The sequence below is a fragment of the Antechinus flavipes genome, chromosome 3 (genome assembly GCF_016432865.1).
Source record: "Antechinus flavipes isolate AdamAnt ecotype Samford, QLD, Australia chromosome 3, AdamAnt_v2, whole genome shotgun sequence".
NCBI lineage: Eukaryota > Metazoa > Chordata > Mammalia > Dasyuromorphia > Dasyuridae > Antechinus > Antechinus flavipes.
In genome coordinates, this window is record NC_067400.1 from 635,147,284 (window position 1) to 635,164,716 (window position 17,433).

The 17,433-nt window shown below is 57.3% G+C and overlaps 2 protein-coding genes across 4 annotated transcripts; both read right to left on the reverse strand.

The window, feature by feature from the left end:
* Nucleotides 1–5,653, reverse strand: LOC127556887 (zinc finger protein 497-like). Of its 3 annotated transcripts, XM_051990389.1 has the most exons (5): nt 5,279–5,653; nt 4,427–4,790; nt 4,197–4,335; nt 1,914–1,988; nt 1–1,656 (listed from the first exon to the last, which is right to left on the reverse strand). In XM_051990389.1, exons 2-5 carry the CDS (start codon nt 4,748–4,750, stop codon nt 101–103), a joined length of 2,094 nt encoding a protein of 697 aa, XP_051846349.1. In that variant the 5' UTR covers nt 4,751–4,790; nt 5,279–5,653; the 3' UTR covers nt 1–100. The 3 variants fall into 3 exon arrangements, with proteins under 3 accessions (XP_051846349.1, XP_051846348.1, XP_051846350.1); XM_051990388.1 differs by having other exon boundaries at nt 4,427–5,653; XM_051990390.1 differs by lacking the exon at nt 1,914–1,988 and having other exon boundaries at nt 4,427–5,652.
* Nucleotides 1,995–4,190, reverse strand: LOC127556913 (basic salivary proline-rich protein 1-like). Its single transcript, XM_051990432.1, has 2 exons — nt 3,465–4,190; nt 1,995–3,244 (listed from the first exon to the last, which is right to left on the reverse strand). Exons 1-2 carry the CDS (start codon nt 3,926–3,928, stop codon nt 2,782–2,784), a joined length of 927 nt encoding a protein of 308 aa, XP_051846392.1. The 5' UTR covers nt 3,929–4,190; the 3' UTR covers nt 1,995–2,781.
* Nucleotides 5,654–17,433: the final 11,780 nt, after the last annotated feature.

Here is a 17,433-nt window from a genome sequence, read left to right on the forward strand (position 1 = left end):
TTCGAGCATTTCCCGGTGGAAGGAACCGGCCGCCAGGGTTCCCGCCTCCGTTGGTGCGCACGAGGGGGCCGCCCCTCGGCGCCTGCGTCCAGCCTTCGGATCACGGCTTCAGCGGCAGCCCCGCGTGTCTCTTCTGGTGCTCGTTGAGGTTGGAGCGGTGGCTGAAGGGCTTGCCGCACACGCCGCACTTGTAGGGCCTCTCCCCGGTGTGGATCCGCCGGTGGCTGTTGAGCTCCGAGTTGCGGACGAAGGCCTTCCCGCACTGGCTGCACACGAAGGGCTTCTCCCCGGAGTGCAGCCTCTGGTGCTGCCTCAGCTCCGAGCTCCCGCGGAAGGTCTTCCCGCACTCGTTGCACGCGTAGGGCCTCTCGCCCGTGTGAATGCGCTGGTGGTGGACCAGGCCGGAGCTGCCCTTGAAGGTCTTGCCGCACTCGGCGCACTCGTAGGGCTTCTCTCCGGTGTGGATCCTCTGGTGGCTGATGAGGTTCGACCGCTGGCTGAAGGCCTTCCCGCACTCGGGGCACTCGTGCGGCTTCTCCCCGGTGTGGATCCTCTGGTGCTCCGTGAGGTTGGAGATCAGGATGAAGGCCTTCCCGCACTCGGGGCACTCGTAGGGCCGCTCCCCAGTGTGGATCCGCTGGTGCTGGATGAGCTGCGAGCTCTCGCGGAAGGTCTTCCCGCACTCGTGGCAGGGGTAGGGCTTCTCGCCGGTGTGGATGCGCTGGTGCTGCCGCAGGCCGGAGATCCTCATGAAGGCCTTCCCGCACTGCCGGCACTCGTGGGGCTTCTCCCCCGTGTGGATCTTGAGGTGCTCGATGAGGTTGGAGCTCTGGCTGAAGGCCTTCCCGCACTCTTTGCACTCGTGCGGCCGCTCCCCGGTGTGGATGCGCTGGTGCTCGATGAAGTTGGAGTTCCAGTTGAAGGCTTTCCCGCACTCCTTGCACTGGTAGGGCTTCTCGCCAGTGTGGATCCTCTGGTGCTGGATGAGCGTGGTGCTCCTGCCGAAGGACTTGCCGCACTCGTTGCACTGGTAGGGCTTCTCGCCGGTGTGGATCTTCTGGTGGTGGATGAGCTGCGAGTGCGCCCGGAAGGCCTTCCCGCACTCCCTGCACTCATAGGGCTTCTCGCCCGTGTGGATCCTCTGGTGCTGGATCAGGTTGGAGCTCCAGGCGAAAGCCTTCCCGCACTCGCGGCACGGGTAGGGCTTCTCGCCGGTGTGGACTCTCTGGTGCTGGAGGAGGTAGGAGCTCTGGCTGAACACCTTTCCGCACTCTTTGCACCTGCAAGGCTTCTGCCCCGCGTGGAGCTTCTGGTGCTTGCTCAGCTCGGCCCCCGCCTTAAAGCTCTGATTGCACAGCTCGCACTCGTGAGGTCTGGCTGCCCTGGTCCGGCGCCTGCGGGCCACCCGACCCGGCTCCCCGCCCTGCCCAAGGTGGGCCCGCGCCTTCTCGGCCCTCTCGGGGGGAGGCTTCCTGAAATCTCTTTCCGAAGACGGGGACCTCTTCAGCTCCTCCTCCAGGAAGGGCCCCCCCAGACAATCCCAGGCTCCTCCCCGCTGCACCCCCTGGGAAGCCTCCCACCCCCCTGCCTGTGACTCTTCTTCGGACACTTCCTGCTTGGGAGCCCATTTCTGGCCCTTGGTCTCCGTCCCACAACCTGAAAGTAGAAACAAAAATGGCCAATGTTTCTTTGGCCCCGCGTTGGGGGCCACGCTGAAGCACAAAGGGCAATGACAGCCGGGAGAGGAGGGTGATGAGCGGGGGTGTTCACATGGGGAACCCTGGAATGGAGGCATCTGAGGCACACAAGAGGGAAAGGGTCAGGGGGGGCCAAAGGCCTTCAGAAAGGAGAGGGGACAAAGGGGCCCTGGCAGTGGCTCCACTGAGGGACGCCCCCCTTCCTCCCTCACCCACCTGCGTCTCCAGGCAGGTCCAGAGCCCCCGGCTTGTCCCCTCCTTCCTGACTGATGGCCACCTCAGAGGTGGAAACTGGAAATTAGGCGGAAAAACAAAGAGAGCATAAGGACTTGTGTGTGCTTTGTCCACAACAGCTCCAAGGCCCCGGGTAGGGCACGCAGGAAGAAGCTCATTGTACGGGTCACCCCCTGACCAAGGGCTGACCGGCAGCCTGGAGCGGCTGGACTGGAGAGGACACCAGAGATCAGAGCAGAAGGGGGCCCTCCGCCATGGGGCCGAGCTACGGGGAGGGCAACCACCAGCTCTCCTCCTGGGCACCCTGGGCCAGCCCCCTCCCACAAACACCGTCACCGCAGACCGGGTGAGTTAGGGGAGCCCCTGCCTGGTCTCCCCCACTGTTTCCGTCCTGGCCAGGCCCCGGAAGCTGGGCCCGCCAGTGAGCCTCAGCCAGAGGACTGTCACTAAGGGCATGTCCACACCTAGACTTAGGCCTGCCGCCATCGACCTCGGGCTGGCCCCTTGGGTCAGCCAGGGAGGCCCCGGGGAAGCAGCCTCAGTAGGGACGGTCCTCCCAGGGAAGGAGAGGCGGTGCTGCTGCGCTAGCCACGCCTACCCAGCCAGTGAAGAGCAGCAGGGAGCCCGACCCCGCCCCTAAGGAGGAGCCTGCTGCCTGACCCCACCTCTCAGGAGCCTGAAGGCTGGCCCTCTCTCTGGAGGACCAGGAGTCTGGCCCCACCCCAGCCCTAGAGAAGGAACCTGCAACCTAGTCCCACCCCTCTGGAGGAGGAGCCTATGGCTTGGCCCCTCCCCACCTTCTCCCTAGAGGAGGAGTCTACGGCCTGGCCCTCTGGAGGATGGCCCCACCTCAGAGAAGGAGACTGCAGGCTACCTGACCCCGCCTTCTCCCCCCAATCTGAGGGTTGGTCCTGGAAGAGGAGCCTGCAGCTGGCCCCCACTCAGTAAGAGAAGCTTGTGGCCTAGCCCCGCCCCACCCTCTCCCTGGAGGAGGAGCCAGTGGTGTGGCCCCACCCTCTCCCTGGAGGAGGAGTCTGTGGCGTGGCCCCACCCTCTCCCTGGAGGAGGAGCCTGCGGCATGGTCCCGCCCTAACCTGGAGGAGGAGCCTGTGGTGTGGCCCTGCCCTCTCCCTGGAGGAGGAGCCTGCAGCGTAACCCCACCTTCTCCCTGGAGGAGGAGCCTGTGGCGTGGCCCTGCCCTAACCGTGGAGGAGGAGCCAGTGGTGTGGCCCCACCCTCTCCCTGGAGGAGTCTGTGGCGTGGCCCCACCCTCTCCCTGGAGGAGGAGCCTGTGGTGTGGCCCTGCCCTCTCCCTGGAGGAGGAGCCTGCAGCGTAACCCCACCTTCTCCCTGGAGGAGGAGCCTGTGGCGTGGCCCTGCCCTAACCGTGGAGGAGGAGCCTGTGGCATGGCCCCGCCTTAACCTGGAGGAGGAGCCTGTGGTGTGGTTCTGTCTTAACTGTGGAGGAGGCGCCTGTGGCGTGGCCCCACCCTCTCCCTGGAGGAGGAGCCTGTGGCATGGCTCCTCCCTAACCTGGAGGAGGAGCCTGTGGTGTGGCCCTGCCCTCTCCCTGGAGGAGGAGCCTGCAGCGTAACCCCACCTTCTCCCTGGAGGAGGAGCCTGTGGCGTGGCCCTGCCCTAACCGTGGAGGAGGAGCCAGTTGTGTGGCCCCACCCTCTCCCTGGAGGAGGAGTCTGTGGCGTGGCCCCACCCTCTCCCTGGAGGAGGAGCCTGCGGCATGGTCCCGCCCTAACCTGGAGGAGGAGCCTGTGGTGTGGCCCTGCCCTAGTAGGAGCACTCTGCGACTCGGCCCTAGGACAGGTAAGAGCTAGAAGATAAGCCCAGACTGGGATGGAAACTGACGTAGATGAGTAGAAGTGGGAGGAGAGCCCACAGTGTGGGGGAGGTGCGTGCCCACCCCTTCTGGGCGGGGTCCCCGGCTCAGGGGTAGGAATTTGCCGGAGGTGGCTCGCTGCTAGTCCGGGCTGCTCCCCCATCCACCCCCTCCCGGCAGTCGATCCTCCGGTATTAACCAAAATTAATGAATTCAGCACCTGGTAGGAGGCAGGGAGGTGGCTCCCGCCTCCCCCCACCCCCCACAGCCTCTGACTCTTTGTAGCGATGTGGCTGAGCAAAGTCCCTGCGCCTCTGTCTGCCTCAATTTCCTCGGCTGTAACGCACTTATCACGGAGCCTGGCACAGGCCACCGGGAGGGGCGGTCGGGGCTTTGGAACAAGGGGCTAACGGCAGGAGTGACCCACGTACCTGGTGGGCGTCCCAGGAGATGGCCCAGCGGCCCGGGAGAACTGGGCCACGCGGAGCTGCCGCTGACCCTGGCGTCCGGCTGAGGCACCTCGGGGGTCTCCTCCACCTGCGCCTTCTCCCCACGTGCACCGACCGTGACCTGGAGACCAAGAAGGCGGGATGTGGGGCGGGGCTCTCTGGGGCTCAGTGCAGCCCCCCTCCCACACTGCCTCAGCCCCAGCATCCCGCACCTGCAGGCCCTCCACCAGGCTCACAGCCTCCTCGCCAGTCTCAGGACACTGCTCTCGCACCCAGGCCTGGATCTCTGGGGGCAGGACGCTGAGGAACTGCTCCAGCACCAGCAGCTCCAGCATCTGCTCCTTGCTGAGGCTCTCCGGGCGCAGCCACCTCCAGCACAGCTCCCGCAGCCGCCCCAGAGCCTCGCGGGGACCCGCTGCCTCCTGGTAGCGGAAGGTCCGGAAGAGCCGGCCCCAGGCGGGGGCCTCCTGCTTCCAGGGACCCCAGGGGGCGGTCTGGGGGTCCTGGGGGGCTGTGGCCCCCCACCCTGCAGACATGATCCTTCCCGGAGGCAGCAGAGGCTCTGGCACAGCAAGCCTGAAGAGACAGGGAGAAATGCAAGGTTACTGGTGGCTCCCCAGGGCTGGGGAGGGGGGAGGGAGGGCCTGAGCCCACGCAACAGGGCTGGGAGGGGAGGGGGCAGCAGCTGGGAGAAATGTGCAGAGACAGAGATACAGAGATAGGGATGCAGTGACAGAGATAAAAAGATGCAGAGATAGATAACCGAGGCCGATTGAGAGACAAGGAGATACAGAGACATGCAGAACTGGGGAGAGGCAGATACAGAGATAAAGAGACGCAGAGACAGAGAGACAGGAAGATGCAGACAGAGAGATACACAAAGATGGAGAAAGAGCTGCAGAGATAGGAGGATGCGCAGACACGCAGAGACAGGGATGCGCAGAGACAGGAAGATGCAGAAAGAAAGCGATGTGGAGACACGGATGCACAGAGATGGGGAGATGCAGGGAGATGCAGAGACAGAATCACAGAGAGCCCCCCGCCCCCTCTCGCGCTTTCCTCACCTCAATCTTTCCTCTCCCGCGCCGCCCGGAAGTCTCTCCTCCTGAGCCCCGCCTTTTGGTGACGTCACTTCAAGTTCTAGCGCCGTTGTCGGCCCCCTTCTTCCCCTCTACCGCTGTCCCGGTCCCGGGCCGCTCTGGGCGGTCGGGAGGACCAAATGTCTCGAATCCTCCAGCCCCAGCGTGGAGGCTTCTGGGAAGGGGAGGTACGCCCGCCCCTCCCTCCCCGGGGCGAGCCCTGGAGGGCGGGGGCGGGGCTGCCCTGGACGATCCTGCCTCCCTTTCCCTCCCGTCCCCCGCGGACTGCCTCGGGCTGCGGGGTCGCCCAGGGCCTCTCCCGCAGGGAGAGCTGGGCTGGGAGGCGCCCTCCGCCCCACAAGCCGCGCTTCTCGCTTTCTTCTCCGGGGCTTGGGCAGAGAAGCCTGCGGGGGCTTCTCCTTGTTGGGGGGGAGGGAGGGGGCGGGGAACTGCCGTCTCCCCCCCAGCAAGTCCGGGGCCTTGAGCCGGTCATCCTCCCCGCGCCAGCCAGAAGGGAAGCCTCACTACAGGCCGCCCAGAAGGGCTCGCAGGGCCAGCTTCTCCCCAAAGGCTCTCCTCGGGCTGCCTCGCGTCCCGTCGGTGACCCTGGGCAAGGATTACAGCCTCCTGAGGGAGGCTTGTGGCCCCCGCCGAGCCCACGGGAGCCGCCCGACCCCCTCCCCTGTAAGGGGGTGCCCGACTCCAGAGAGGGCGCCCCTTTGTGGCTATTCTGCGTTTTGCTCAGGCAGTGGGGGTTAAGTGACTTGCCCGGGGTCACACAGCTAGGAAGTGTAAGTGTCTGAGGTCCTCCCGACTTCAGGGCTGGTGGCCACTTAGCTGCCCCAGGGTGGCTGTTTTAAACCAAACTTGCTTTCTTTCCTTCGGGATTTGGTTATTGTCGGGTAGAAATGCTGAGTTGTGAGCCTCCTTGAGTTCCCACCCTTCTCTCTGCGGTGCAGATGGCTCTCTCCATCACAAGCTCTTTGGAACTGGCCTGGATCATCTCATTGTTGAAAAGAGCCATGAGCTGATCGTTACACAATCTTGTTGTTGCCAGTACAATGATCTCCTGGTTCTGCTCACCTCACTCAGCATCAGTTCCTGTAAGTCTCTCCAGGCCTTTCGGAAAGCATCCTGCTGGTCATTCCTTACAGAACAATAATATTCCATAACATTCATATACCACAATTTACCCAGCCATTCTCCAATTGTGGGCATCCATTCATTTTCCAGTTTCTAGCCACTACAAACAGGGCGGCCACAAACATTTTGGCACATACAGGTCCCTTTCCCTTCTTTAGTATCTCTTTGGGGTATAAGCCCAGTAGTAGCACTGATGGATCAAAGGGGATGCACAGTTTGATAACTTTTGGGGCATAGTTCCAGATTGGTCTCTAGAAGGGTTGGATCAATTCACAGCTCCACCAACAATGCACCAGTGTCCCAGTTTCCCCACATCTCCAACATTCATCATTACCTTTTCCTATCATCTTGGCTAATATGAGAGTGTGTAGTGATATCTCAGAGTTATCTTAATTTGCATTTCTCTGATCAATAATGATTTAGAGCACCTCATATGATTAGAAATGGTTTTAATTTCTTCATCTGAAAATTGTTCATAAACTTTGACCGTTTCTCAATTGGAGAATGGCTTGGATTCTTATACATTTCAGTCAATTCTCTATCGTTTCTTATAGAACAATAATATCCCATTACCTTCACTTATCACAATTTATTTACTCATTCCCCAGCTGTTGTGCATCCCTTCAGTTTCCAGCTCCTTGCCACCACAGAAAGGGCTGCCACAAACATTTTTGCACATGTGAATCCCTTTGTCTTAAAGCACAGGAATGACTATGTAATTCCTCCCACTCCATTAAGTAAAGTAGCTCCCTATCACCTCCAGGAACCAAAGACCGAATCCTCTGCTTGACATTCGAAGCCCTTCCTGACCTTTTCAGTCTTCTGATCCCTTCTTCTTTCCCTGTCCTCCAACTCTCTGATTCAGTCACACTGGCTTTTGTACTGTTCCTCACCCGTAGACTCCTTTTCCCCAGCCAGCTGTCCCTCATGCCCAGAACACTCTCCATCTCAGTCTCTTGACTTCCCCGATCCACTTCAGAATCCAGCTAAAATCTCACCTTATGCAGGAAGCCCTTCCTCGTCTCTCTTAATTCCAGTGACTTCTCTCTGGGAATTCTCTCTCATTTATCCTGCCTCTTATTTGTCTCTCTGCTTGCCTTCTCTTATGAGCTCGGGAGCTCCTCAAGGGCAGGAACTGTGTTTTCCTTTTTCTTTATTTCCGCAGCACTTAGTATGGTGCCTGACATACAAGAGACTATTAATAAATGCTTATTGAGTTACTCACTATTGAGTGGCTGACTTACTTGGATGCCCATCTGTGACCCTCTCCACTTTCCCTCCCACCTGGGACCTTGCCCAGGCCATGCATATCACCAAACTCTATCAGGTATCTGGGAACCTGCCATCGGTTTGTCATCTATCAATAAATCTGTCATCAACCTCCTTAGAAAGAAAGAGGTTGTTGGCGTGAGTGGGATCCCTATGGGCTAGGGTTCTGCAGGTCCCGGGTGCCTCCTTCCCCTCCTATCTTATTTTCATCATCTGTGAAGGGGGAGGCTCTGGTCATCCTGCTCCAACACGCACATCTCCTGCCTCAGTATCCTGGCAGGCAAGTCCTGGGTGGCCACGCCCTACACGGCAGAGTCCCCTGAACTCCTTCTCTGGGAGCTTCCATTGGCTTGCTTTGCTGATCTCAGCACCACGGCCAGAGCCGGCCTCAGCCTGTTCCTTAAGCGGCACTTTTCCAGTCTGGACGCTAAGCTTTACTAAGCAAAGAAAAAATCCCTTCAATTCAAGGAGGATACCTGAAACATCAGCACAAGCATGGCAAGAGGAAGAAAAAGAGAGCGGAAGCACAATGGAGGAAGAACAAGACACTGGGAATAACCGGAGGAAGCAATGAGAAGGAGCCTCCCTGAGGAAGCAAAGAGGAGACTCCTGGAGAAGGCAACAAGGCGCCTCCCTAAGGAAGCAACGAGAAGGAGCCTCCCTGAGGAAGCAAAGAGGAGACTCCTGGAGAAGGCAACAAGGAGCCTCCCTAAGGAAGCAACGAGAAGGAGCCTCCTTGAGGAAGCAATGAGGAGACTCCTGGAGAAGGCAACAAGGAGCCTCCCTAAGAAAGGAATGAGAAGGAGCCTCCTTGAGGAAGCAATGAGGAGACTCCTGGAGAAGGCAACAAGGAGCCTCCCTAAGAAAGGAATGAGAAGGAGCCTCCCAGAGGAGGCTACCATCATTGACTCTCAGAGTCACCTGCAGAGTCCAATGGCAAAGACACCGAGAGAGGGTGCTCCAGGCAGGGGGACACTGGGCCAAGGGCAAAGGGACACAAGGCCAGAATCAGAATGGTGGGTTTGGCTGGAACCTGGAGTACATGAAACTGAGGTATGTTTGGAAAGGTGATTGGGAGGCAGATCACGGCTGAGGAGCAATCCTCCCTTTGATCCCAGAGGCACAGAGGAGCTGTTGAAGGAGGCTTCTGGACATGCAAAGCTGGTCATGGTCTGATTTGTGCCTTAGAAAGACCATGTGGGACTGTGTGAAGGGTCAGAAGCAGAGAAAGCAAACAGGAGGCTGAGCCTTAATCCAGCAGAGAAACAAAAAAAGGCTGGAGGCCCCACGGATCATCCTCTGTGGCAGTGGAGAAAAAAGGGATAGAACAAGGAGAGATGTGGAGGCTGAATGGGCAAGGCCAAGAGGCCTTCATAATGTGCAGGGGATGAACTACTGTAAATGAAGATGGAGAGTCATTCAGTGCTCATATTCACATGGGAGCATGCAGAAGACGAGCAAGCTCATTCGCTGGCTTGGGATGAAATCTGAGCCTCCATTGGCAGACAGACTCTCGCCCAGCCGAGCCTCCCACCCCATCCCGGCTCCTTTGGGTAGGTTGGCCTAAGACGATGGCAGCATCCTCATCGTGCCGGAGACCTGTGGAACTGCCTGATCTTGGAGGGGCCAAACCTCCCTTCGGTGCAAGATGGCAGCAACCATGGTAGGGTGAGCTGGAACGGACCCTGCAGCCCATTTGAATTTTCACTCAGTGTCAGAGATGCACATCACCAAACTCCATCAGGTATCCATAAACCTGCCAGCAGTTTGTCATCTATCAATAAATCCAGCATCACCCACCTCTCAGGTTATAAACCTCAAACTGAATAACCTTTCTACTATCTGCAAATCTCCCAATTTATCACCCATCTATTCATCTGCCATCTGGTTGTCTCTGTTTCTCTCCCTTTTCTGGCTGTCTCTCTGTGCTTGTCTCTCTCCTTCTCTACCCATTTAAGTTTCTTGTGAAAGTCTCTTCCACTTCCACCCAAGGCCTCCTCAGCTTGTCATTGAGGTTGTCACGTGAACGAAGAACAGGAAGGACACCCTAATTTCAGAATGATGAAATTATTCTGGAAATCCTGGGACAGTTGTTGCCCTTAAGAAACTTCCATGTAACTGGTGAGGAGAGTTAGGGTTACAGAGGCAGAGACTTCTTTCTCATACCTGGTGAGTCTGCAATACCTACAGGGGGTCCAGGTGGCCTCAAAGGCCCTCCAAAATCTCAGGAGAGAGCCGAGACTTGGCAAGGAGAGATGGTGGGAGCCCTGGGCAGGCAGTGGGGGGAGGGGGGATACAGGAAATGGAAAAGAATGGGGCCACTTATGGGTTGGGATAAGTCTGATGGGGAAAGAGACAGCTGTTTGTCTAAGATGGGGAAAAAGGGGAGCTGAGGGAGGTATCAGGGAGCAGAGGGTACCTTTCCAGCAGGAAAGGCTGGAGATTTGGATGTAGCCACCCTTCGGGCTTATTTTTTACTTTACTACTTTATTACAAGGAAAGCTCTGGGGGTATAGGGGGGGTGGAGAAGGGGACACAGCAGATTCCCAGGATTCTGAGAGGATGAGAGCAGCTCCTGGGAGAGATCGACAAGGGAAAATATTCCTGGAGTCACAGTCCCAAAAGAAATGGTTTCTATTCCCTGACAAAAGGGTCCCCTACTTCTCTGTTCACTGGCCCCCAGCTTTCCATTCCCCTGTAGGTAGCACCTTTGTTTCAGGAAGGATAAAACGCCATCCCCCATCTCTGGGATACTGCATGGGGGGAGTATCTCTGGGGACACTACACCTCAAGTGCTCATACCTGGTAGGACTGGACAGACCTCTGTCTCTACCCTTCTATGCCCTTCATTTTTCCTGAAAGTATGTCTAGCTGGGCAACTCCTCCAATGACAAAAACCGCCCACTCTTCTCTAGTCTCAAAATTTCCGCTCCAAAATGAGTGGATATTCTGAAAGGACTGAACCCCGACACTCAGTGCTTTCCCTGGGCTTCTCTCCCTGCTGAATTCTCTGTTTCCCAAAGGCTGCAGGCATTTCCACTTTGGGAGCAGTCCTGGTTTTCTCCCCAGTGTAAATCCTCTGATGTTTTATAAGGCATGGGCCCCTCATGAAGACTTTCCCAGTCACTCCCTTCAAAGGGGTCTCTGTCCTGTGAGAACTTTCTGATGCTGGATCACGGTTGGGCTCACCTGATGGTCCTTGATTCTCTAGCACTGGAGCAGGAGGGGCATCACAGAACTGAAAGAAACCAGGAAAGTCGAAGTATCCATACAGGCCAGGGACAAGTAAGGAAAGGAGAAGGATGTCTGAAGCAGGAAGAGAGGGAATGAGCTGGCCAAAGGTACGATGGTAGCTTGTTCCCCAAGCTTGATTCTGCAGTCACATGAACTGCTTGCTTCCAGGAAAGTGTCAGGAAGTTCCAGGTAAGAGTCCAAGGCAATGGGGTGGGGACCATGGAGAAGAAGGTCCATCTGGTCCAATCCTCTCATTCTTCCAGAGGCAGAAACTCAGCCCTGGCTTAGTACCTGTGTTCTGGGCACTAGGAATACAAATATGGTGGTGAAGAAGCACAGTGAATAGAGCACTTGCTTGATTCAATAAGACCCAAGTTCAAAGTCAGCCTCGGATACTATATTTTGTGTGACCCTGAACAAGTCACGGAGCTTGTCTCCTTCAGGTTCTTCGACTGTAAAATGGGATAATAGCAACTCCCTCCTAGAGTTGTTGTGAAGATCAGTAGGAGCATATCTATAAAATGCTTAGCGCAGCGCCTGGCACATGGTAGGCGCTCAGTGCATGCTCCTTTTCCCCCATTTTGAACAGCCCGGAGCCCCAGTTTCCCCCATCAGCCCTCATAGTCAACAAGACATAGGTGGCCTTGGGATTAAAGGGAAAGGTGTGAAAAGGGGGAGCGCTCGGGATGATGGGACAGGAGGCCAGAGCGCCAGCGTAGAGGCCCGCTAAGTGCCGAGAACGGGGGAAATGTGGTCAGGAAAGTCCAGCAGGTGAGCCCGAGGCAGGGGGAAGAGCCCTCCGAGGGAGGGCGGCGCCTGTTAGCAGCTTGGAGCAGGTGGGAGGGAGGGAGAGAGCGGCAGTGGGCCCCGGATCCCTTGGAGTAGTGGGGAAGGAGGGAGCAGCAGCCCGGCCCCACGTCCCGGCGCCCCGTGCTCTCGCTTGGGGCAGATGAGAGGGAGGGAGCGGCAGCCGGCCCCAGATCCCAGCGCCCCGCGCTCCCCCTTGAAGAGGATCCCGGCGCCCCGCGCTCTCGCTTGGAGCACGTGGGAGGGAGGGAGAGCTGCAGCCGGCCCCGGATCCCTTGGAGTAGGGGGGAAGGAGGGAGGGAGGCGCAGCCGGCCCCGGGTCCCTTGGAGTAGGTGGGAGGGTGGGAGGGAGCTGCCGCCGGCCTCGGGTCCCGGCGCCCCGCGCTCCCGCTTGGAGCAGGTGGGAGGGAGGGAGCTGCAGCCGGTCCCGGGTCCCGGCGCCCCGCGCTCCCGCTTGGAGCAGGTGGGAGGGAGGGAGCTGCAGCCGGCCCCGGATCCCTTGGAGTAGGGGGGAAGGAGGGAGGGAGCGGCAGCCGGCCCCGGGTCCCGGCGCCCCGCCATCTCAGAGCCCTCCTGACTTACAGCTCGGAAACCCCCTTGGGACCCGACAACTAGCGCTTGCCCACAGGAGAGCGAGCACAGGCGGTAAGGAAGGCTGCAGGGTAGGAAGAAGGCTGTGATGGGGGAAAGCCAGTGCTGAAGGCAAGTCCCGGAGGAGCCCAGATGGCAGCATCTCTTTTGGAGGCTTCTGGGAAGTCGGGCAGAAGCAGTGTAAGGGCACTTCCCAAGGAGCGCACATGATTACGAGGCTGACCTCTGATCTGGACCTGAGAAAAAGATTGCCTTTCAATCGCTTAACCTCGTTTGCCTCAGTTTCCTTCTCTGTTAATGGAGAGATGGCAAAGTGCTGTAGCAGCTTTGCCAAGAAAAGCCCCAAAGGGAGCACAGAGCGGCTCCGACTCTCACCCTGACCCTAAATGCCCGCTGTGACGAGGGTGTCTGAGGGTTTGGGACGGCCGCCACTTCTCAGGAATGGCAGCCTGGGAGCGCAGTACTTCTAGGGAGAAGCCTGGCCCTGGATTCGAACCCTGGATGGCTGGAAAATCGCTGTGACCTTTAGGCAATCTTGTCCCAGTCTCCTTAAAGGAACTCGCTGTCTTTTGTCCCAAACTCTCCCCTTTCCACAGGCTGCATTTGAACTCGGTCCTAGCGACTCCAGGACAATGGGCAAACTAAGGGAAGACGGCAGGCGAGATGGTCCAGTCCTGCCTCGGATGTGGGGCTCTGGGCAGCCTGGTCCCTTCCCTCTTGCCCCACCTCCCCCAGTGGTAGACTGGATGGGAGGGCCTTCCCACTAAGGCCTTAGGACTTCAGGCTCACTGGAGAGTAAGTCAGGACCCCCAGGACCTCCATCACTGTAGCCTCGGCAGCCGGGCCTGCATCCTGAGACGAGGTCCCAACGTCCATCTGGGCTCAGCCCCAAATCCTGCGCTGGTGCCCCTCTGTGCCAGGTCCGGGGTCTCTCCCAGTGAACAGGTGCTCTGGAGGCCCTCAAGGAAGTGCTCCCCGGCCTTCCCAGGAGCTCAGCATTCCCAGCTGCCCTGATTCTTCATCTAAAAGTCCAGTCTCAACAGCATAGGGTGAAGACTGGCGACAATCCGCCAGGGGCTCTGGGCGGCCCCATGTTTGGCCGTCCCCCCTTAGTCAGGACAGCAGAGGCTTTCCCTTCCCCTCTCCCTTCTGACAATCACAGGGAGTGGCCCCCAAAAGAACACTATTCAATAAATGTGCATGTATTAAGCGTCCACTGCTGGGTGGGCACACAGTAAGCATTTAATATATGTTCATGGACTGCCCGAGTGACTGACTCCAATGTACAAGACCCGGGCTTGCTTCTGAGAAGGGGACCAAAAAGGCAGCCCCGTGCCCTCAGGAAGTCACACAGACACAGCTGAGCCAATCGTGCCCGGGGTGGGGGCGCTGCCACAGAGAAACTGGCAGGTCTGGGCGACCCTTGGGCCCAGGGAAGAGCAGGGGAGGTACCCCTCCCCACTCTACCACTAAGGACTTCCTGGGACTCTGAGCTCCTCCTGCTGCATCGGGGCCTGGAGATGGAGCCCCCAGACCCCCACACAAGGACCCACAGTTAGCCACCCCCAACTCCCCAAAGAAAAGACTGCTCCTGGAACCGCTGAGCCTGGCACTCAGTGGGCGCTTCATAAATGCTGGCTCCATTGCTTTCTGCTCACAACCTGGAGACTCCCAGGGGCGCTCACCTCTCCCAGAGCTTTGATACCCTCCCTCAAGGGCGAGGAATGTCTTCCCGCTTCTGTGCCCTGACCTTCCTCTCTAAGAATGGCACAGAAATTGGTGCCCCAGCCCCTGCTGGGGCCTGCCGTGGGGTGCACCGGGGAGGGGGCTGAGCTAGAGGGGAGGAGCCGTGGCTGCCCTAGGACGAAGGTGACTGGCAATCTCCGAACCCACCCAAACCTCTGAACCTAGGACCTTCTTCCCCTCTGAGATATCACCAGTTTCCCATCCCCACAAGGAGTCTGCTCCCAGGGAACAAATACAGAAATGACCAAGGCAGGAATGACCCTCTGCACAGAGCAATAGGGAGCCACAGCAGTTTCTGGGGCAGGGGAGTGTACCCAAGGGCCCCCAGAGTGAAAGATTACTGGGAAATGAGGGAGGAGAAAGGAGGAGGATGGGGAAGAGAGGACAAAGAAAAAGAAGAGGGAAAAGGGGAGAAAGAAAGGGAGGAAGAGGGGGAAGAAGAAAGAGGAGAGGCAGGAGGAAGGGAAAGAAGAGGGCTTGGGGGTTCTCAGAGAGAACCTCCGGGGTCCTCTGAGCCAAGCTGCTTTCCACCGGCATCCTGTCCCCCATCCCAAGCCAAGGCCCATTTGCCACACTCTAGGCCTCGTGCTCTCGATGGGCAGGGAGAGCCCCCGTTTTGGGATCTCAACCTCCGAGGGGACCTTTGAAGAAAGCTGGGCGTCCTCAGGCACAAAGGTGGGGAAGTGTGCGTTCCGGGCTTGGCGGACAGGCCGCGATGGGGTGGGACCTGAGATCAGGGGGCTCTCCTTTCTCAGAGGCTTCCAGCAGAAGCTGGCCTACCACCAGTATTGGGCTTGTGACATTGTAGGGAGGATTGCCTGTGGTTTGTCATCAGTCTTAGACCTTGCTCCTTTGTTCCTTGTGATCAGGATTATCTTGGGGGGGAGGGGCAAAGGAAAATAATTAAAAAGGAGAATCAATCCAATTTTCATTAATGTGACTTCTAAATTTCCAACCACAGCCAGGAAGCATGGAAGATGTTCACAGCGCTCATAAGCAGCTGGGCGGTCCACTCCACAGAACATTACTAGGCCTAGAGTTCCGATTCTGCCTCCGACACTTACCCAGCTGTATAACCCTGGGCAGGACACTTAACCACCATCTACCTCAGGTTCCTCATCTATAAAATGGGGGTGGCACCAGCCTCGCATGGTTTTGATAAGAATAAAATGGAAGCCCCCCCGGGGGCTGCCTTGCGGCTCTAATTCACTTGCTACTAGACCACAGAGAAAGGATTTGCGGCCATGCTGGAAGAGAAAGGACAGTGGGCTGGGTGCGTTTTTAACAAGCCATTTTACCCTAAACAAGCCCTGAATAACATCATGTCCTTGTATGGGGTGCTGAAAAGCGTACACAGAGCCTTTCCTGATCCTGTCAATCAGTCGGTATACCCTGATCAACCTCTGGAGCAAAATGAGTACATGTTCCCATCAGCAGCTTCGGAAAATCACTTTGGTGGCTGGGTGAAGGGAGAGATTTAAAACAGCTCCCCACCACATCCAATCTACTTCCACGAGACGCTGACGTTAATTTTACCATCATAACAGCAATCGTAAATAAGCATTCAGTAAGCACCGAGGATGTGCCAGCCACTGTGCTAAGTTCTGGGAAAGCTAAGAAAAACGAAAACCAGTGCCTTTCTTCAAGGAGCTTACATTCTCACGGGGAAAACATGTAAATACATGCAAACAGGCTAAATAGGAAATAACACGTAAGAATCTAGAATTAGCAAGGGCTTGGGAAAGCTCATTGTAGAAGGCGGGGTTTTAGTTGGGAGTGAGGTCTAAGAAGCTGCACACTAAGAGTGGCTTCGAATGGCAAACAGAACATTTTACAGTTGATCTGGACGCGATGGTGAGCCACTGGAGTTTACCGGGAAGGAGGTGGCAGCCCCGTGCCTTGGAAAAGTCACTTTGGTGGCCAGAGAGGACTGACTGGAGTGGGGAGACCCTGACGGCAGACATCCCCAGTCGATGTTGTTTAGGTGTGAGGTGATGAGGGTCTGTACCGGGGTGTGGGCAACCTTAGACAAGGGGCCGCGCTGGAGAGAAACTGCACAGGTGAAATCAACAGAGATGCAAAGGTGAAACTGACAGAGGCTGAAGAGTGAAACCGACAGAGGCCGAAGAGTGAAACCGACAGAGGCCGAAGAGTGAAACCGACAGAGGCCGAAGAGTGAAACCGACAGAGGCCGAAGAGTGAAACCGACAGAGGCCGAAGAGTGAAACCGACAGAGGCCGAAGAGTGAAACCGACAGAGGCCGAAGAGTGAAACTGACAGAGGCCGAAGAGTGAAACCAACGGCCGCTGCCTGAGCCTGGGGGCTCCCGCGGACCGGAGACCCTCCTGACTTCCTTCAAGTCCTAGTTAAAATAGCACCATCTAACCTCGCAGGGGATGCGGGAAAACGGCGCAACTGGGAACAGATGCAGCCATTCTGGAGAGCAATCTGGAATGATGCCCAAAAGTCATCCAACTGCTCCTGCAAAGCACCCTTGGCTCCAGCAGTGCTACCCCTTATGCCCAAAGCGAGACCACCCAAGGGAAAGGGACCCGCATGTGCTGCAGTGTTTGTGGCGGCCGAAACGGAGTGGGTGCCCATCAAGGGGAGAAGGGCTGGGTAAGCCGGGAATGTTCTGGAACACAAGAACTGATGCTGAGCGAAATGAGCAGGACCAGGAGATCATCGGACACCACAGCGAGACTACCACGAATCACGCGGCTCTCTTCCACAATGAGGGGATTCAAACCAGTTCCGATGGTTCAGCGAGAGGACAGTGGGAACCGAGTGTGGACCACAACATAGCATTGTTGTTTGCTTGCATTTTGTTTCCTTTTGCAGTTTCTCTTCTTCCTTCTTGATCTGATTTTTGCTGCACAAGATAATTGTATAAACAGGTACACACATAATGGGTTTGAGATATATTTTAACATATTTAATGTACTGGACTACCGGCCATCTAGGGGAGGGGGGAAGGAGGGGAACATTTGGAACAGAAGGTTTTGCAGGAATCAGTGCTGAAAAATTGCCCATGCATCCGTTTCGTAAATAAAAAAAACTTTAATTAATAAAAAGAGAAAAAGAAAAGAAAATCCCACCGTCAGCAGAAAGACAGCTAAGCACCGGGGCTGGAATAAGGAAGCCCCACGATCCCGATAGTCCTCTGCTGCGAAAGCTCCCCGGGGGCAGCCAGGGAATTCTCAGACCCCATTCATGGGGGGAAACTCCAGTTGGCCTCCCGAGCTTCCGCCTTGCCCGGTGCCCAGGACCCACCTGCCCAACGCCTTCTCTCGCCGCTTCTTTCTTGTCCGTCTCTCTCCGGTTAGAGAGGGAGCTTCCCAAAGGCAGGA